We start from the raw sequence: 22,084 nt of genomic DNA, 5'->3' as shown, positions 1-22,084 counted from the left end.
GATAAAACTAAGCTGTTTTTTTCATCTCAGAAAGGTCAGAAACTATTAACTTCTGGAAGTTTCGCACTCTTAGGGTTTTGAATTTGTAAAACAATTTCTTCCCCAATTCCCTGAAGCTCCAAGCACCACATTTTAGCCTTGGAGAGTGGTTTTACAGCTATATAGATATGCTGAAGCACCTGGAAATTGGGGTTTATAATGGAAATGCTTATAGGCCATTAACTGCAGCAGTGCTAGAGGTCATTGTTATAATGGCTTTAAATAAAAACTGTCACCTACAAATTATTTTTAGAGACGAGTGTGTTCTAGTGTCAAGTGTAACTGGTAAAATCAAAGGGGATGTAGGTACTGGGCATGCAGAATGTCTTACAGGAAGAACGAGCTGCTGCAGAAAAGAAAGACAAATCCATTTCTTGTTTACACCGGAAGAAGGCTGCGTGTAGTCTGAATCAGTGAATAAGGGTCCCTAAGGGGCAAATGCAGCTTCCCAGATAAAGCAGATGAGAGGATTTTTATCTCCTTGGCACATTTTAATATGTAGCAGCAGAGCATCAGACAGGAGCTATTTCAGGCTGCTGTGTCTCTTTCTGGCATATAAGAAAACACTGTCTTGTTATTTTGATAGGCAACGCTCATCCACTTGTCATTGTGTGATGGGTCGTACCTCACTGTTAATAGGGACCCTGTAGCTTACCACCACTTAACTGCAAATCTGGTTTTGCCCAGATCCTGCCAAGTTTGGTATGCAAAGGTGTTCCTCCTTCTTTCAGGTCACCTGTGACCTCCAGGTGCTGTGGAAGGCCAGAAGAGGAAACACAAGGCACAACTCAATGCAGTAGAGTCTTGACTTCTTGATCAAAAAGCATTTTTTTAGGCTAGCTTTTGCCCTCAGGAAGCCGTGAGCTAAAGCAGCTCAGAAACCTGTGGCTCTGGCTGTCTCGTGTCATAAATGATCATTGCTAATGCTTTGCCACCACAGCTATGGAAAATCTTACTTCTCTGGCACAAGGGTCCTCTGTATCCTGGTGCGCAGTCACAGGTGCCGTCCTCTGGGGAGCAGGATCCCCCGTTCTCACAGTTACAGGAGATGGAACAGTTTGGTCCCCAGCGGCCCTGGGAGCATATATTGTCACAGTGGATGCCTAAAAATGTAAAAGCACACGTTAAGTTTCACACAGCTCACTCTGTTCATTGATCAAAGAAATGTTTGGCTGGACTGATACCTCACAGTATATCAGAGAGCAAACAAAGGAGCCTGGAAAGGAAATAGCTATCCTTTTATCTGCTTAATAAAGTGAAAATTAAGAAAATGCCAAAGAGGTGAATTCTGTAGGTGTTAGTGGGCTCCTGATCAGTCCTTAGCACCGTTAAAGAAACTCTGCATGTCATCTGGGAGATGAAGGTCAGGAATTGCTTTAAAGTCACAAAATATCTCAAATAGCCAGGCTGGAAATACGCAGTTGATTGAAGCCTGATTACTTAACTGTGGTGAATTGGAAGACCAAGAACAAAAGAAAAATCAGAGTTCTGGAAAAACATGTCCAGTGTTTGGATTCTTGAACATATGTAGATTCAGTTCTACGCTGACACTGTGTATTGTTCTCTTCCTGGCTTGGGGTTATTATGCACATTCCCCATATCCACTCAGAGCTCTCCGAGTTCTGTGTTAATGAACCGAGTTCTGATCTAGCAAGTGGCCATATGTGGGCACAGGCCGATCATCTGCATGTTAAATGGAGACTGAGACCTGCCAATCCAGCTCCCAGTGATTCCCAGGGTTGTTGTTTGATATTTATTATTATGAAAAGCGAAGCTTGGAAACACTGAAAGAAGCACACAGCCAGAAAGCTTAACAGGAGGCTTTTGGCATTGTTTCAACCGGTTTTGTTTTAACTGGTGACTTTTAAAAACACCCTTGTGCCATGGCTTGTCACACATAAATGGAATCTAAGGATTTGATCCTGCACACCATCACTTGTCTGAGAGGCTTTTACTCCACTGGGATGAGACAGTACCAATACCTGCAATTAGCAGAGCTATTTGCATGATCAAGGGCTCCATGGATTGAGGAAGGTTTGCGGGATCATGAACTAAGAGAGACATTAAGCACTGCCAGCTGCAGGGAGTGGCATTAGCAGTAGCACACTGTAGATACTGATAACAACAGAAAAAATGAATCACAGGCTGGCTTGAAAATGTTCCCAACATTACCACACCGGGTGCCTTACAACTGCGCCACCAAGATTTGATGGCATACACATGCCCTCGCTACCCTTTCAACATGAGGATGTTCTTTATCATCCATGCACATGTCCCCACTGCATAATGGGATAAATGGAGGCAGGGGCTCTGAGACCCCCAGCCTCAGCCAGAGGTTGGATTAGTGCATCACTAAGGAGAAATACAACCCCAAGTAATTTCCTCCACCTCTGATAACTTCATCTGGATGCTACAGGTAATGGACTGTATTTCTGAAGCTGTGATCTGTACAGCCACCAAACTTTGAGGATTATTAAATCAGCTGAAAGTCATTATAAACACACTTACAGTGCAGTTTCAAGTTGGTTTTATAAATCTCTGAAGTTAATACAGTAAGAAATACTGCAGAGCCAAAATTTCCCTTTTCTGAAGATTAATCACACAATTATAATGTCCCTTCCTAGAAAATCTTAACCAAGTCTGGCAAAAGTACAGTTTGAAACGGGGTTTCTAGTAATGCATGATCATAGCTTTATTTATAAAGAGGCATGGTCTGTGCTGTTAGAGCTTAATAAAAAACACATTAAAATACAGCATAAACATAATACAGGCTCAACCCCTTAATATCTAAGTAAATAAATCTGAAAAAAAGGAATGCAAAAAGAGACAAGGAACATTTGTATTAGTAAAATCAAGAAAAAATATTATTTTAATAGTCTTCCCTACTCCTTTTGAAATCAAATATACCTTGGATTACTTAAACAGTAAATGCTTTGTCTGTGCATTTATGTAACACGTCTACAGTACTCTGCAATGAAAAAGTCATACAATAAACGGTAAATAAATAAATGCATTTTGTATTTATACATACATATATATGATAATTTATAGTTTTGAGAGACTCACTGCAAGCTCCCAGAAATTAAATTCAGACACAAATGTAGAAAAAATGTGTATCTTCTCCTCCTGAATGCAGCATTAAAAATACAATTTTCTCATTGTGAATGGGCTATTTATAAACGGAGACAATTAAGCAGCATTATTTCTCATCTCTTTTGGCAAAGTTTGGGAAAGAATGACATTGACTCTTTTCTCTTGAAAGGTAGCTGAATTAGAATGCCACGGCTGTTCTTCGCAGCAGCAAAGTCCTTCCTTTAGTAATGAATAATGAGGGATATCTTCCCGCTCCTAACGAAGGCAATGAGTCATTGTGAAGCCGATTCTTGTACAAAATGTAAAGGGGGGAAAAGGAAACCTTCTAGAAGACACCGATACGCATTACAGCAGTTATTTATTTATAAAGTTTCAGAAGACAACCAAGAAGGGGCCACCATCAATTCTTTTTGCTTTATATTACTCTAAGTTAATTCTCAAGGAAGACTTCATTTTTGGAGGCTCCTACACACCCTGAGTTGCAAATGTAGACAAGAAGTTAGAATTGCATCTGGACATGTGTGTCTTATGGAATTGCGCTAAAAAAAAGCCCCTTAATTTTACAATCCCCTAGCTTGACAGCATATGAGGGGGGAGCCCGTCCCTCCCAGCTATTTTACAATCGCAGTCAGTGAAGCAGCAAGCTTCTTCAACGTAAAAATGTAATATTTACTTAGGAACTTGCTGATGAACATTTCTGATAAGCAATTAGTTTTCAGTTTCCAGAAATACAAAAAATGCTGAAGTTGACACATCTCTGTAATACCTCATGTTACAACCACAGATTCCTAAATTATGAACAAATTCCTTGTTTCGCAAGCATGATGTAGGAATTAGAAAGACAACTATCAGGAGGAGAAGTCCTTGAAGCTGCAGGAAGCAGTTCTATACATAAACTCTATTGCCTAGATACCAGGAAATTATCTTACTGCCTGAGGCTGTGGTTCACAATTGCAGATACTAGTATGAAATTACAATTCCAAGACCTTCTTAAACAATGTTCTGGGGGTGAACTGTAAATGAAATTCTCGTAACTTACGTAAAATTATAGTTATCCTCTGTATGTGGGCAAAGCACATTTGCACTCTCGTGCTGTAATCCAGAGCCAAGGTAAGAGCAGAGTCCACTGTGGGTTTTAATTCAGCCTGTGAAACAGCAGCCACAAAACCTCCATGCCCCGGAGTGGATTCAGGGTACCGGATTCCTGCAGACACTGTCTGCTCTCCGGCAGGATTTCCTCTGCTGACTTCGGACTGCTCTGACACAGAATTTAGCTGACAGCCCCAGGAGTGGCTTCGCTCCCCCTTCCCCACACTGTCTTCCTCTGCACACACAGTGGGTAGGAAAACCAGTACTAAGCGGCTGAATTGCTGCTGTGTATGCTGTGAAAAACACAATCTGGAATGAACTTAACCCACCAGAGCAGTCATGACTGCACTCTTTTAAGGGACAACTACATGGGAGAGCTGTTCCAAGCTCTTTCTCCTTACGGGCCCTTCCAGGAGAGTTTGCTACCAAGTGGCAAAACAGCTGCTGTCAGGGATGTCGGGAGTATCTGGCGCAACTCAAGTACAGGCTTCCCGAGGGTGAAGCAGTCGGGTTGTGCAGGGATCTTCCAACACAGAGCTGAAGACGGTATCTTGATAAAGGAAAGCAGCAGGGATAGAGGTAGAGGAGGAAGTGTGTCTGGCAAGAGCACTGGCTGACAGAAACTCATCGAGTCACATATGTTGTATGGTAATAATATATATCCTATATTGTAGTGCAGTTCTGCTGCAGAGTGGCTAGGGAGGTGTGTGTCTGGTGACTTGATGATAAGCTTGTGTCTGGCTTACATGGAGCAGTGTAAATTTCTACCAGATGAAGTCAGTTCTTTGTATTAAAATTTACAAATTGGGCTGTGAAAGATCCAGCTAACACCCACACAACCATCGTGAAAAAGAGCAAGGAAAAGGAAAAAAAAAAACAAACCCCAAGCCATGCAACTGGGATGTAAGGCATCTATTGAAGAGCTCCTTCATATACTGCTTCCATTAATAATCTTCAATGGCTTCAATAAAAGTTTGTCAAAGTAATGCAGATTTAGTACTGCCCGTAACTATATCACACTGAAGCACTGCGGAGGGGGAAATTCCTGAAAGCCAGACATAAGACGAACTCCCTTTTTTCCCTCTCAAGCTTGTGCAATTGCACTCATGCTTGGGGATTACGTCTCTAGCTCTTAATAAAGCCTGCCATTGTTTTTCTGCCTTGTCTCTAGATAGTTGGATACTAATACTCCAACCACAATAGAAGAGCAAAAATGGATGGAATAATGAGAACCAGTGGCCTAGTTTTGACCACTGCTATCCCCCTGGCAGTAGCCTGTGCAGCAGGACCTGCACGCTGCCCAGCATCTAATTATTTTTCAGGGACGTAGGAATTTGATAAATTATAGTATGTAGCTCCCTTCCCCCCACGTACTTTAATTTTATATCTACCAGTGTACAACTATAATTATTTCTCTGAATAAGATCTTCAGGGTTTTTTTTCCCCCCAATAGTCACAATCTAAAGACAGATGCAACATCAATTAGCAATGACAGGAATGATTTCAGCAGACATTCGGATCCAACACAAACACTGTGCTCTCCTTCACCTGTCTTTCAACATGACATGAAGTCATAATAATCTCTTATTTCTGGCATTTGAATAGCTTTGGGAAGAACTGCTTTTTATGCCTAAATAGGCATTGGATTTATGCAGGCAATACAGTGGAGGCCTGAAGTTTGGTGAGTCACGCTTGGCTTTGATCTGGACTGCCTGGTAGCTTTTGTCTTCGGCAACACTAATTCTTAGTGGTGGTTTGCCTACCTGTTGGCACAGTATGTAACGGCAAAACCACAACAGCAGCAATACCGCTTCAATAGCGGAAAATAGCCTAATGATTATAGCTGCAAGGCTATTTTAGAGGAGTAATCGCAGAAAGTGGGCCAGCAAGCACTTGGTCGTACTGAAAAGAGGTATGGGAATGTATCACTGAATGTGATCTCTAAATTGGGCTGCTCCTCAGGCAAAACCACCCCTCTGGCCTCAGTCACGCGGGACTGTCCTGCCTGCAGCCACCCCTTCGGCAGCGGTAGCACGTCCCCCACCAGCCCTGGAGGGTTCCTAGGAGTGTGGTTGTCCTGCCAGGGTCACAGCCAGAGTTACTGAGGTCACCTGGACGTCTTGCCTTGGCCTCCTAATTAATATGTTTATTTCTGATAATGATTTCTATGATCATACATTCACATTTTCTTTAACCTTATTCTCTTCTCTTTCCCCAGTACTCTTACTACTGTTACACTTATGTTTTCCCTATAAATTCTATTTAAATCAGCTTTGTATTTGAGATTAGATTGGCGTACTTTCCTAAGTAGTAAATATTTTGCTGCTTCAGTCTATAAAAGGTAAAAGAAAATTCAGTAGGAACATAAGAAAGAACTGTCCAATTCGCTCCAGTTCAGCTGTTCAGAAGGTGTTATGACAGCATACGAACAAGAGTTCATAAAGAATACCTGATGCTTTTCTATCACTTTTTACATGTTCGTATTTATTCCTACCTGAGGCAAACCCTGAAGTATTTGAGTCAGATCCAGTCAGAAACACTACTGTACAATTTGTGACAGCTCAGCATTTAAGGATCCTGAAGAACGAGAAAATCTGCTTGGGGAGGGCAGCGGATAGAAGAAAACATAAAGGGATCTCTCATAAAATTAAATGGAAACATTAAGAATTGATGGCTGCTCATCCAGTCTGCAAATAAGCTATTTTTTTTTTTATATAGTGAAACTATTCAACAGAGATAACAGCAGCCACATTCACATTATCTATGAACTTCTGTGGTGTTCTCAAAGTGTTTTTCTAACAGTGAATTTTTTTCTCATTTTTGTGGTGGAGCCCTCACTTACCTTGCTAAGCATTGCTCACCAGTGGGCTTCAGAGGGACAACTCGGAGAGGGGGAAGAGCATCTTTGGTCATAGGGTTGCCAGGTTGGTGAAGAGGGCTTTAAACTCAAGTTGCCAGGGGAAGGGAACCTCAATCCATCCCACTCCTACCAGTTTGATGCCAGTGCCAGCAAGAGACGCCCAGAGCCTGGAGAAGGATCGCAGGTCAGCAGGAGAGCAGCTGAAGAGCAGCACAAAGGAACTGCAGCCCCTCCAGCCAGTAAATGCCTCTATGCAAACACGCAGAGCATGGGGAATGAACAAGAGGACTTAGAGACGTGCACACGTCTGCAGGGCTGTGATCTTACTGGCATCAGGAGATGTGGTGGGATGGGCTCCTGTAACTGGAGTGTTGGAATGGAAGGATACAGGCTCTTTAGGGCTGTCACCCTCTATGTGACCAGCCGGAGTGCGTGGAGCTCCACCTGGGGATGGATGAGCCACCGGAGAGTTTATGGGTTGGGACTGAAGGGAGGGCAGGGACAGGTGACATTATAGTGGGTGTCTGCTACAGGTCACCCAACAAGGAAGACTGAGTGGATGAGGCCCTCTATAGACAGATAGAAGCAGCCTCACATTCACAAGCCCTGGTCCTCATGGGAGACTTCAACCACCCTGATATCTGTTGGAAGGACAACACAGCAATCCATGAGGTTCCTGGAATGCGTTGATGATAACTTCCTTCTCCAAGTGACAGAGGAGCCAACAAGGAGAGATGCTATGCTGGACCTTGTTCTCACCAACAAGGAGGGGCTGGTGGGGAATGTGAAGCTCAAGAGCAGTCTTGGCTGCAGTGACCATGAGATGGTGGAGTTCAAGATCCTTAGAGCATCAAGGAGGACATACAGCAAGCTCCCTACCCTGGACTTCAGGAGAGCAGACTTTGGCCCCTTCAGGATTCTGCTGGGTAAAGCACCACAGGATAAAGCTCTGGAGGGAAGAGGGACTCAAGAAAGCTGGTTATTATTCAAGGATCACCTCTCCAAGCTCAGGAGCGATGCATCCCAACAAAGAGGAAGCCAGGCAAAAACACCAGGAGGCCTGCATGGATGCACAAGGAGCTCCTGGACAAACTCAAACACAAAAAGAAACTTGCAGAGGGCAGAAGCAAGGACAGGTGGCCTGGGAGGAATACAGAGAAACTGTCCAAGCAGCCAGGGATCAGGTTAGGAAAGCTAAAGCTCTGACGGAGTTAAATCTGGCCAGGGCAAGGGCAACAAGAAAAGCTTCTGTAGGTATGTTGGTGATAAAAGGAAGACTAGGGAAAATGTGGGCCCTCTCTGGAAAGAAACAGCAGACCTGGTTACCTGGGATATGGCGAAGCCTGAGGAACTCAACGAGTTTTTTGCCTCAGTCTTCACCGGCAAGTGCTCAAGCCACACCGCCCAAGTCACAGAAGGCAAAAGCAGGGACTGGGAGAATGAATAACTGCCCATTGTAGGAGAAGATCAGGTTTGAGACCGTCTAAGGAACCTGAAAGTGCACAAGTCCATGGGACCTGATGAGATGCACACATGGGCCTTGAGGGAACTGGCAGATGAAGTTGCTAAGCCACTATCCATCATATTTGAGAAGTCGTGGCAGTCCGGTGAAGTTGCCACTGACTGGAAAAGGGGAAACATCACCTCCATTTTTAAAAAGGGAAAAAAGGAAGACCCGGGGAACTACAGGCCAGTCAGTCTCACCTCTGTGCCTGGCAAGATCATGGAGCAAAGCCTCCTAGAAACTATGCTGAGGTATATGGAAAATAAGGAGGTGATTGGTGACAGCCAACATGGCTTCTCTAAGGGCAAACTGTGTCTGACAGATTTGGTGGCCTTCTATGATGGGGTTACAGCTTTGGCGAGTAAGAGAAGAACAACTGACATCATCTATCTGGACTTGTGCAAAGCATTAGACACTGTCCTGCATGACACCCTTGTTTCTAAATTGGAGAGATGTGGATTTGATGGATGGATGACTTGGTGGATAAGGAATTGATTGGATGGTTGCACTCAAAAAGTTGTGGTCAACGGCTCGATGCCGAAGTGGAGATGAGTGATGGGTGGCATTCCTCAGGCATTGGTACTGGGACTAGCGCTGTTTTAACATCTTTGTCAGCAAGATGGACAGGGGGATTGAGTGCAGCCTCAGCAAGTTTGCCGTTGACACCAAGCTGTGTGGTGCAGTCACACACAGTGCTGGAGGAAAGGGATGCCATCCAGAAGGACCTTGACAGGCTTGAGGTAGCCCATGTGAACCTCATGAGGTTCAACAAGGCCAAGTGCAAGGTCCTACACATGGGTTGAGGCCATCCCAAGCACAAAATACAGGCTGGGTGGAGAATAGATTGAAAGCAGCCTGAGGAGAAGTATCTGGGGGTACTGGTGGATGAAAGACTGGACATGACCCAGGAACGTGTGCTTGCAGCCCAGAAGGCCAACTGTATCCTGGGCTTCATTAAAAGAAGTGTGACCAGCAGGTTGAGGGAGGTGATTCTCCCCCTCTACCCAGCTCTCGCAAGACCCCACCCTGGAGTATCGTGTCCAGCTTTGGGACCCACAACTTAAGAAGGACAAGGACCTGTTGGAGTGAGTCCAGAGGAGGGCCACAAAGATGATCTGAGGGCTGGAGCACCTCCCTTATGAAGACAGGCTGAGAGAGTTGGGGTTGTTCAGCCTGGAGAAGAGAAGGCTCTGTGGAGACCTTAGAGCAGCCTTCCAGTACCTGCAGGGGGCCTGCAAGAAAGCTGGAGAGGACGTTTTACAAGGGCAGGTAGTGATAGGACAAGGGGTGATGGCTTTAAACTGAAAAAGGGTAGATTTAGATTACACATAAGGAAGAAATTCTTCACTGTGAGGGTGGTGAGGCACTGGAAGAGGTTGCCCAGAGAAGCTGTGGGTGGAACACTTCCACCCCTGGAAGTGTTGAAGGCCAGGTTGACTTGGGCTTTGAGCAACCTGATCTAGTGGAAGGTGTCCCTGCTGATGGCAGAGGGGGTTGAACTAGATGATCTTTAAGGTCCTTTCCAACCCAAACCATTCTATGCTCCCATGATTCTGTGATGACTCCTGTGTGAAACAGCCTATCAGCCTAAATGAAAGCTCCATGATCTGGTCTTAAATAATGACGAATAAGCCTTTCCCTGCAGCCAGTGAAAAATTCTGAATTGTCTCTTCTCTCATCGTTGCATGGGCGATTTATGCACCCATTAATGTAAGTGTTTTTCTGAAAGTAATGTACTTACAGCCTAATGCACCTCTGTGGAGCACTAATCGTACCCCTATTTTTAATTATCTAGAGAAAACTCCAGATATGAATCATCCAACTCAAGGTATTTATGCAATAAAAGCTTTTGAGGCAGAAGACCTACCTCACAAGAAATTGAGTAAGTCAAAATGTTTTCTAAAATCAAGGATCATCTGGTTCCTTTTGCTACAGGATATTCGCCGGGGTGCACTATTGCAGGAAGAAAAGTTGCCACGAGCAGAAAGGGCAGATCTTGAAGAAAACAGTACTAAAAGGAGTCAAGCCCTATGCAGTTCTCCTTCTCCTTTAGGATGTGTCCTTCCTATTACTTCTCAAACTCTAGACATGGTTGCAGGCCAGGAAGGAAGAGAAACCTGGGAAAGATCCAAGCAGGCCATCAGCAGGTAAGGGAGAAACTTTTAAGTGGGAAAAAAATGTATTGCGTTCCTGACTTTTAAATGTTCGAGCCCCCAAGCTGAGCCACGAGCTAAGAATGCAGCTTAGCAAGAGCTGCTGTTGCAAGATGTACGACGGAATGCGTGCAAGCCTTTCATGTTTAATAACATTGACTGAAATTCAACCTTTTCTCCTTTGTGTAGCACGGGAAGGAAGATGTTTACAACATTTGTCACTGCAAACACTTCCACCAGTAACATATATATATACAACGTTTTAGCTTGCTGGGTGTTTATTGAATGATCTTTCCTTTTTCTTCTTTTACACAGAGCATGCCAGCATCCAGTATTTAGTCTGCTGAAATGTTCACAAATAATTTTTCACCGCTTCTCACCCACATTTATTTATAGGTGAATGTATTGTACACACAGCCAAGCTTATATATAGAATGCCTCCATATTAAAATGGAAAATGGTTGAATATCTCTAGCATCAAGTTTCATTTTTTAGAACCCATTAAATTAGCATAATCCAGGATGCCATCCAAGCTATATCTTTTCACATAAATTTAAAAGCTGTCCTTTAATAAGTGAAAATAAACCCCAAAATAAATACAAAGATAAATTAACCCGTATCTCTTCTGTGTTTATAAGACTAAATTTGCATGCATGCTTAAGTTTAGCAGTAGGCTTACTGCAGATTCTAATTATAGTCTAAGGGCCTGATCCAACTCCCACTGAATGAGTAGCAAAAAATGCAATTGATTTAATGAAAGGTGAAATATACTAAATCTGGTGTAGGACAAACACAACTAAACCTCACTTAGATGAGAATCTGGAGCCCCCTAGATAACCGACGAGGAATGCACAGACATAATTAATGTCAGGACATCAATGAAGTCTTTGATATAACTTCATAATTCATATTTTTTAAAATTAGTCCTATATCAGTAGGAACCATACTTAAAGGTTCCTGTCAAAGAGAGAATTTTTAAGCACAGCCTGACATTAAAATCTTATCAACTCACTTGAAATTAAGTCAATGAAAAATTAAAGCTAATTTCTAATAAGCTTATGTTACATTCATAGACTAAAGGGCACTTGTCGAATCCAGAGAGTAAGCATACCTTTTCATATGGAAAAGATTTTCACATTTGAAAGGCAGAGGCCAGAAGAGAGGCTAAAATGCACCATTTTAAACTGACTCTAAAAATGTCTAGCTTTTCTGTCTGTTTAAAGCTAATGTAAGGATACAGAATAATCACAGAAATAAATTATTAAGTTAAAAATCTGGGATAAGACTGCCAAAAGTGATAAGTGCAAAATATGGTTTAGATAATGGGATTAGACATCTAGAAAACGCATGTTTAATAGGAACTTACTACTGCTCCGTTCTGATATTTTGGGCTTTGTATTTGAAACCAAAAGAGTAAGAAATACTCTGATTTAAAAAAAAAAACACCCCACAATATTATGAATTCTAAAATACCCTGGATCTCTTCAGCTAAAAACCTGTAGGTGCAAAAAAAGAAGTCCTAGATTTTTTCTGGTTTTAAAGATGTATGGAAAAGTCAGCTACCAACTATATCAGTGTGGTCTTGGAGCTGACCTATTAATGATAACAGAATTAATTTGGCTTCAACCTAGTACAGCTGAGGATAGAACCTGGCCCTAAGATTATAAACGGGATACTGCTGCAATGGAAAAAAGTCATGTTAATACAAACAAAATATATTTTATGGGAAGCTAAATGGAGAGTGGGTTTTTTTTCCCCTTGAAAGTTATACCACCTTTTTGCAAAGAACTCAGAAAAAGTGAAGTTAAAAATACCTCACAGCTCACCGTCAAAGTGGTCACTGTTTCTTTAAAATTCAAAAAGGCCTTCCCTTGAGTAACAGGCTTATCAGATTTACTGAATTAATGTGTCCACAGGAGGGAAGAAACATGTTTCTGTGTTTGAGTGACAGTGCAGATGTCTCTTGCAGCCTGCAAATTCTCACAAACGCAAAGTCTCATTCCTCAAAGCTCACCTTATCTGCGACCAGCTGACGTTTCCTGACCCCATTAACTCGCTTATACAATCACACGTGGAAATCCCTACAACTCGAGACTACCACAACTACCGTACAATATTTCTGGACATGATAAGAGACAATTAGGGTTTATGTTGCTGGCAACATATGAAAGTTGTTGAGGTTGTAAAGGACAGTGGAACATATATTTTCATCTCCCCTATGCATTGGCAAAGAGGGAGGCCGCTCTTATGAGACATGAATGAAGCCTGAAGGTGAAAATTACCAGCACAATAACAAGATGTTTCTTCCTTGCCAGCATATATAATTTTCATACCTGTATATAATTTTCATCCTGATTAATTAAGGAAAATCTATGAGGGGTTCTTTTATAATTAACTATGGGATGCACGCTTCTATATTTTCTGTCCTGCATCTATAGTACCACCCTGTTTTCCCCACACATTTTTGGGTGGTTAAAATCTACTGAATAAAATGTCGGCTTCGCATAGTCAGAAAAGCTACTGAGTAAACTAGCTCAGTGGATAATTGAGATAGCATTGCGACTCCAGTGTTCCATAAAAAACAGAGTGCAATACAAAAAAAAAAAAGGCAGACAGAACCAAGATTCGGATAAGACAGCATTTCAGATTAAACGAATTCAGATAAACAGGATTTTAACTGTCCTTAACATTTACAGGAATGGAATATATCCCCCTGTAGTTCACTTCCTATTTAATCCCACTGTAATATCTGAAAGGTTAACAAAATACACACTGCCACAATTAACTTGAAGCACATTGACTCGTTACAGGGAAGAAATGAGTTTGCTGTGAATATCAGCCAGGCCTGTGGCTTTTCTTTCCGTAATCTGTTTGCGAGCGGGACGTCTGACTGTGAAAGCGACAGAGTCGGGTCTTAGAGACAGGATGAGCAACGGCTGCGTCTGGCTTCCCAGAGAGTCCTGCTAACCTGGCTCAGGTCACGCACAAAGGGAGCACCCCCAGAAATCAGAGGACAGGCCGGCAGCTATGACCAATTTAACTACTGAGGGTTGTACTGAGTGGACCAGCTGAAGGCTGCATAGTAATAACTCGTTGGTATCTGAGAGGAAGCCATTTCTGGTTCGAACCATGCTGCCAGCAGCCACCTAGAGGGGAGAGGACCGAGCTGATGGGGTTTGCAGTTCAGCTTGCAAAACCCATATGGCTTAGCTGGAGCCGTCATTTCCAGAGGCACACAGCGTTACACCTAACAGGAACGTCGCCTCCCCATGCTCTCCCTAGCTTCTGACCCACCCAGCAAGGCTACCAGGGCAGCCACTCCTTTTCTGCCCAGTTTCAAGTTATTTGTTAAGAGGAGCCTAATTGAAATCTATGACCTTATCGCTGTCACTGAGCATCCAGGAGAGGAGGCTGCATCTGGGTGAGATGAGACTGATGCAGCCTCCTCTCCTGGACCTGTTTGCTTGCAAAGGACTTTCCGGAAATGCTCTACTGTGCAGCTTTTCTGCACTTCCATTCCCTCTGGGGATTCAGTGTGTGCAGAACCCTAATTAACCAAATGCAATTAGCACCGAAGCACTCCATTTTCAAGCATTTTTGTTTTAACCCGAATGTACACAATAACACCTCTTTCACAAATGACTAGTATGTTGGGAGCTTTAAGGTACCTGTGTGCACACATACACAGAGACATAGAGCTGCAGGCACAGAAGTGAGATATATCTAAAAGGCGTGGCAGATCTGGAGTGAGAGAGCGCCTTATTAATCTTTAGAAAGCAATCAGTCAAGACTTGATCCTGCTGGGGGCTACACTTTTGCTTTTTAGCCTAGCAATAGATACGAACACACCTTCTTTTGATTTCAAGGGTCCTCTTTATATACGTGAGGTTATGGGCATGCAGTACTGGTGCGTGCTGGAGAACTCCATTCAGTGCAAGGCTGAGCCCTTGTTATTGCATCTGGCATTTCCTTCATGTGGAGGAAAGCTCAGCTCTGCATTGTGTCAGCAGGCCACAGATCCGATTTTGGCCCACATTTGGACAAGTTTCACCTCACTTGTACCACACGAGAGAGCCTTTTGCCAATGAGGCTTTGGTCTCTTAAGCACAAATGTTATGCTTGCCATGCTATCTACAGAGCCATTTATGATACAGTGTGCCCGTGTACCTGGTTGGGTAATTTTCAGCAATAACGACGGGCGCAATCATCTTCAGATCTGATCTGTTACTTCTCCCTTTGGCTGCACATGTGCAATTCCCCACTGAACTTCATGGAAACTGTACGTATGTGTCTCTAAGCAGCTTGTTACCAGTGTGCTTGTTTATGCATACAGCTCCTTTGCACAGTTTTGTGATCTCCTGGCTGATATCGGGGAGGCTCTTCATCATCTTCCCCTCTGCCGGGTACACTCAGCTCCTGAGAATTACCTTCTCCCAGCTGGTACACACGGAAAGGTGTTGTCCTGAATACTAGTCTTGATGGGTGGCAGTCATAACATAGTAAAAGGATGGTAGACTGCCATTAACTTACATTGTGTGCTACTCTTTACATGCCTTTTTTCTTTTCCCAGTCTTCCTCCATGCCCCTACCATCCATCAGTCTCTGAAGGTTTATATCAGCTACATCTTGAAAACCACTTTAAAGAAAATGGGTTCAATCTTCCTCTTGATCTTTACATAGAACACTGACATCAAGAATGAGTCCCACGTGTGGGATGAACATACAGAATATGCTGTTTCAGATGAAGTTTTGTGGCTACTGGGATCAGAAAGCCACGTGAATTCTCTGTCTGGTATGAGTGGGCAGGAAAACCTTCAGATGTTTCACGATCCTGAACTTTTTCTGATCTTTTTCAGGCCATGCCTAATTAGCACCAAATTCAGAAAGCAAAAATTTGAACCTGAATTATTTATTAAGTCATATTTATAAAATGCACTGCAATACACATCATGGCCCAGTTCACAACAGCTACAGATAAGATTAATCTTTCACTGATGCCATACTCCTTAATATGAAAACATAATTATCTAGCTGAAGAGTTTCTTAAATTACATACTTTCAAACTAGTATGAGCAGAATTTATCCTTGTGTCTGGTGGTAAGCCAAGTGGAAAAAACATTGGAAGCAGAACTGACAAAACACGTGTTGGCTCTGCCTGTCTATCAGCATTTCCAGTGCACACCTTACATGGCCCTGTCAACATCTCAAGTCCAACCTGGGCTCCAATACTAATGTAATATTTTCCTCCCTGAAATGTGATCTGAAGAAGGGAGTTCCAGAACTGCAAGGACACATTGAAGGATAAAGTGCTTAGTTTGCAGTAAATCCCCTACAAGTTAATACACAGTTATCTTGCCCAACGTGGAAATTAAAAAAAAGGATATCACAGGATTTATTCTTACCTTTACTTGGAGTCGTTTGTGTCTGTATTTGATGCACATTTACAGATATGCATGGGAGTAAGTACAGAGTATTTGTTGCAAACGCCTTTGAGAAAAAGCCACACCTTTAGTCTGCAAAGTACATTTTCTGCAGTTTCCTCTGGAATGCCACATCCGGAAAGATGTGTAATAAACTTTTAGAGTAATTGTGTATAAAGATATCTTTTTAATTTACTGTACTTTTAAAAACCATTTTCTCCCTTGAACAAACTCACAATGAGCACAGGAAAGCCTACCACTGTTTCTCTGATGATCATCAATAATGCACGGTAGAGTTTTAGAGCCAGATGGATATATCGACGGTAAAGAGGCTCAAAGAAAGATGAATGCAGTCCAGTGAGTGAACAATGCAAGCTGGAGGAGGGGATATTAGTGAGCTTATAAAATGGATTTTCTTGTTGGAAAAATGCCCTTTTCAGGGTTTCATGCCCTGTGTCTTTGAAAAGTAGCTTTGTTGTAAGCAGCGTGTAGAACTTCCCATCTTTGCATTTTATTTAATTCTTAAAAGATTTTTTTTTTCCCATTGGATGTTCTAGGTATGATTTCGTTGCTTGTGCCTCATGCTTCCAGGAGCTGAGCTGCTGTGGTGATGTTCTTTCCATTAGAAAGAGAAGGCATGCATTGGTTTAAAGCATAAGTAAGGCGTAAGGTGACAGTGTCCCCAGTGTTGGCTTCCTGACCAGCCTCCCTTGCTCCCTACATTCTTCCAACTTGTACTTGTTTGAAAAATAATTACATTTTCCAACTGAATTGCTGTTAATACAATTGCATTTTGATTATCAGTGCCACTGGTGGTTCTGCAGTTATGGCAAGAATATAAGTTTATTTCCCTCCAGGGCCTCTACAGAGAGCTGTGGGAGATTAACCAGTATTTTAGGCAGCTAAGTGTGAAATACTGGTTGGGTCAATAACTTGCCCCCTGCTGCTGTTATGCTAGCTGTCAAAAGCTGGCAAAGTGACATATCAGTATGGTGTCAAGTGCAGGTCTGATTGTATTGAGATCTCCAGCCTGGACTCTCCGACTTCACTGAATATTCCTCTCTGCCTCTGTGCAGTCACGAGAACTCTCTGTCAAATGAGCATTAACCTGCTCTCCATAACTACCCTTCCGTTTGATAAGCATGGGAAAATGGGAAAAGCATAAAGACAACATTTTGTGACAAATCTGGGGTTTGTATGATGGAGCAGCTGGAATGACACTTAGCATTCAGAAGACACCTCTCTGCATCCCTAGGAATGATGGCGCTAGGATTCACCGTACCACAACTGCACCCCCGTGCAAAGGGCCATTCAAGGAGAAAAACTCTGCAGGATTTCTAGATGATCTGCATCCCTCCTGAGGATTCTTTTTACAGAAGGCTAAACATCTGGCTCCAGGTTTGGAGCCATCTTCAACTAATCTGAATACAAATTTAATGAATGCCAATTACTGGCACCATCATGAGTGATTTAAATATGCGTTAAGTTCAGCTGATCCTGTCTCAATCTATTATTTAGAAGTTTGCGGTCACAAGTCCAGTGCTATAACTGATACAACGGCAAAGCAAAACAAACCACCAAAGCCTGAAAAAAAACCCCAAAACAACAAAACCCCCAAGGTTTACAAAGGTAATTGCTCATTTTACCTGTCCAGCCCGCAAGACAGCAGCAGTAACCGGTGACGGGATCGCACCCATCTGCATGGCTACAGTCACAACGTTCACTGCAATTAAGACCATATGTTCCATCCTTCCAAAAATATAAATAAAAAAAGTCTCTCAGTAATCAGTTTTTTGTTCTAAATTGTGCAAAATCATCTATCATGTCCCTTTTAATGCTGAGTCGCATTTTTTTAAATTAACATACAGAGAAGATAGAAACAACTCAGTGCCTAACATTTCTATATAGAACCAAATGAGAAGTCACTTTAAAAAATGATGTTCAAGAAAATGCAGATAACACGGCAATAGCTCTGATAAAATATAATGCAAAGTGTAATACATCTACTTGACTGCTAGGACCCCAATCTGTTAGTTACACATGATTTCCTTCAGATCTCCGTAGACCAAATGAGATACTGACCTACTGTACATTTAGAAAAGCTACGTGGACTCTGGCTTTGTAGGGGCCACAAGACCATCCCGGTCGTACTTACAGGACACGGCTGGTCACAGTACTCCCCTTGCCATCCAGGTGAGCAGAGACAAAAGCCATCAGCTGGCCTGCAGGCTGCTCCATTTGTGCAATAACACGTCTGGTTACAGTTAAGACCCCAACTTCCACTTGAACAAGGAATAGAGCAGTCCACTCCTTGCCACCCTAAACAAACAAGACAGAAACAGCATTTGGGATGTTGTCATGACGAAAGCAAGGCAGAGACAGCAAGGAAGGCAGCTTGCACACTGCAGCTCTTTGATTCTAGGACCAGTTCCCTCCTGATCTCAGTGTCAACTAAGACTATTTCGGGGTCAAAGGTTGACCCTTTCATTATGACCTCCCAACTTCATCTACGAGCATCTACATGTACAGAAAGGTGATACAGGTATCACTGTGTTGGCTGTTTACCAGATTAAGGTGCCCAACGCCTCTCTGGGAACTGCTCAGGCAGCAAAAGAGAGTGCAGTACTGTCTGGCAGGCTGGAGAGCTGCTGATCAGTGAGAATGCAAGAAACTTGTCATTTGATGCTGCCTGTTTCTTCCCTCATATTTTTTTTGAGAATACTCTTTAATATAAAGAAGCTATTATACCTAAAAAAAGACCAAGGCCATCATTTCTAACCATTAAGGCTCAAATCTTAACTACCAGCCGCACAATGGCTTTCATTACACTGCAGCTGTATGTAATGGGGTTGAGCAGTAACTCATGGTTTATACACCCTCATTAAATGGGGTTCTACAATGATCCATTAATTCGTGTATGAAATGCCAGGTTTTATCGTTATTTGCCTCCCTTCTGTTTTAGGGCTTATGTATGCCACACAGGCATAGCTCACGCTGGTAATCTGGGGCAAGGCACTGCTACACAGGGAACATAAGAGGTGCTGCACTATGGGGCCACACAGATTTTGCAGGTGATTACTGGACACACGGGTCATGCTCACTGCCAGGCACATAAGGGGGTGCGGACACGTGTGTGGAAGAAGAGAGGTTAGTCTTGCAGTCTCTGGAATGAGCAAGACTTCTTGTTTCCCCAGACAAAGGACAGCCCCAACCTGCTACCCCATGCCGGCTCAAGGGACAGAGGATACCTGCACATGGCTGGAGTGTCACAGCGTCAGGGTACAGCAAGGACGGGGAGCTGAGGAAGGCAAAAACGGCAGACAGCCAGGGCCCAGCTCATGTTCCCCAAGTGTAGGGTTGGCAGCTGGGGTTAGCTAGGAGCCCAGTCCACCAGGAAAGCCTATGGCAGTGAGACCAGTGCAACATCAAGACAGGCAGGCAGTCTGCAGGTCAGGCTCAGGTCTGGCGAGGGCACCACGCCGGGCACAGCCCAGTGCAATGGGCTAAAGAAGAGACAGGCAGGAGGCTTCCTCTGCTCCCTTGCCCAGCTGTGTCACTCTAGGCATGGAGGCTTTTGAGTCCTGGAGAAATGGGGCAGCAAAGTGATAGAGAAGAAAACCCAACAGTCTGGGGACTGCTTTGCATTTCCTTTGGAAAGGACCTGTGGATCTGCCAGCACACTTAGTTCTGTGACCTGTTCTTGCAGCAGAGCAGTTAAGTCTGGCCCCTATTCAGGGCAGAGACAAAACATACAGTCAAGCCCCTGTTGAGTTTCGATACTTGGGCAGACTGTCGAATTACCGACAGGCACAAGAAAATAGTGGCGTTACTGACTGCACAGCTGTGCCACTTTAAAAAGGGAGAAGCATTGATGCTAAATTGCAGACAATTGTTAAATCTGAATTTTGTTTACCTTCTTTGCAATAGCACAGACCATCCACAGGGGAACATGCACCATCATTTTTGCAATTACAAACTGATGAGCAGTTGGTACCATAGGTTCCTGCCATGCAGGTAATGGTGCAGTCATCTCCCTGCAAACCAAAAAAAGTCAGAGTCAGCTAAAGAAACCTGAATTGCAGGAAATTCCCAACTCTGCACAGGGAGGCTTTCTCTTTCGAAACAGTGAACAGTGTGTTATGAGCTGATTGCTGAGTCTTCAGCACTTGAGCAGTCACCGCTGCTTCCCATGATTATGATGCAATTAGTGCTTTGATTGACTTGGAGGAAAGGGACAAGTTTCTGGCGTTCATTCAGCAGGAGGTGGGGAAGTTACAAAAACAAACCTCCTAGAACAGATGTTAGATCATTAAGCAAAACATCACTTACAAAACACTAATCACAAAATATACAGTCTGAAACCGTGCAAAGATTGCTCTGCATTTCTTGGAAAATATATTCTAAGAATAGGGTTGTTTAAAAGCTAAAGGATCTCGTACGTGCTCATCTTCCACAGACTGGCAGAGAGGAAGACTACATGGCAGGTGCATTAGACCTTTTTGATGCATAGCTTGTACCTGCATTTGTTTTCAATTAATTTGCATGAGATTGTGACTTTAGGAAGAACGCTGAACAGAGAGATGTGTATGTCAGAGAGAGGAGGCACACAGAGCAGAACACAGAAACAGACCGTCTCTGGCCTTTTTCTGCTTGAGGTGTGGGGAAAATGAGGGAAAGGAGAGTAATACTTATGTATTACAGAAATATAGAATATTTCAACAGTAAATTATGGTTCACTGTATACACTGATAAGCTTGTGTGGCTGAAAGGAGAGACACAGTTCTTACTAATGTTGTTCACCTGATACAACAAGGGAATTAAAAAGTGAGTACAATTCCTTTAAACCTACTTACTGAGTCCCATAGTCGGGTCTACACACGTTAGCATATACAAGGTATTTTTACTCCCTTTTCTTCTATGTGTAGTCCTGACTTTCACATCACAAATTAGCTCCTAAATTTACTTCTTCAGTGAGTCAAGCTTTAATAATTTAGCTCTATGTCGGAGAAAGCTATCCTACTCCAAAGTTAAATAGCAACTACATTGCACAGTATGACCTATGCCATAGCTCAGGGGAAGAGATATTGGTCAGAAAGTATTTTCGCAGGTGAAAGGCTTCACGGTTTGAGAGGAGGATCCATTTATCAGGAGATAAATGCACAAAATGTCAGCTTCCCTATGCCATGGCAAGTACCTCCAGGAGCCTGTATATCACAGCATCAGACACTGAGACAGTAAAAGGAAATATGAACAGATTTCTGAGCACCATAAACCCCCACATGCTTGCTGTAGCAGTTCTGCCTAGCACCAGTATGACTCATCCTATTTTACACTAAAAACTTTGGTTTAGAGGGAAGTAAAAGAAATGGTTAAAATACATACTGCTCAAGAGTAAATCCTACAAGTCTCGGACCTTTAAGTGAAAGCAGTGTTTGTAAAAGATGCTATCTTTGACCTTGGTGGAGTAAAACAGGTTGCCCTGAAAAGGCCTGGCAGTAAAAGGTGCTGTTTTGACAGCCAGAAAATCCAAAGCACGCTGCCCCTCATTACCCTGCCAGCATGCCTACAGAACAAGCTACAGGAACCCGGAGCCGAGCGGGATGGCAGAGGGGCATTCAGTCTCCACGCCTAATCAATCCTCTGCCTTTCTCCTGTGCGTGACAATTAGACAGCCAATTAGTGCCACTTAGAAAGCCATATCTTGTGTGACTGAAACTCCCAACTCATTTCACGTACAACACAGAACTGCTGGTAGTGCTAATAATTTCTACGACAACTGACCTTATCTCGATTTGAACTAGTGATCTAGAAGTAAAAGAAAATTCCTTTGAGAAGGAAAGTAGAACAGGGTGATGCTGAGCTAAAATATCCCCTTGGGCACCAGATTAACTAAAACAGCACCTGGGCCATGAGTGGAAGCAGGTGA

At 43.1% G+C, this 22,084-nt stretch overlaps 1 protein-coding gene across 7 annotated transcripts in view; it reads right to left on the bottom strand.

Moving 5' to 3' along the window:
• The window catches only part of MEGF11 (multiple EGF like domains 11), a 310,110-nt gene that overhangs the window by 44,045 nt on the left and 243,981 nt on the right, over positions 1-22,084 (bottom strand). For all 7 annotated transcript variants that reach the window (XR_010373698.1, XM_064456057.1, XM_064456060.1 and 4 more), the window contains exons 13-16: positions 20,072-20,192; positions 18,314-18,477; positions 17,805-17,907; positions 996-1,142 (exon numbers count right to left, since the gene is read on the bottom strand). Coding sequence is in view for 6 of the 7 variants with exons in the window: in XM_064456057.1 (XP_064312127.1) it covers positions 996-1,142; positions 17,805-17,907; positions 18,314-18,477; positions 20,072-20,192 (535 nt within the window). In the remaining variant the exon portion in view is untranslated. The remainder of the gene's footprint in view (positions 1-995; positions 1,143-17,804; positions 17,908-18,313; positions 18,478-20,071; positions 20,193-22,084) is intronic.

The sequence above is a fragment of the Phalacrocorax carbo genome, chromosome 7 (genome assembly GCF_963921805.1).
Source record: "Phalacrocorax carbo chromosome 7, bPhaCar2.1, whole genome shotgun sequence".
Lineage (NCBI taxonomy): Eukaryota > Metazoa > Chordata > Aves > Suliformes > Phalacrocoracidae > Phalacrocorax > Phalacrocorax carbo.
This window is presented reverse-complemented; position numbering and strand designations above follow the sequence as displayed.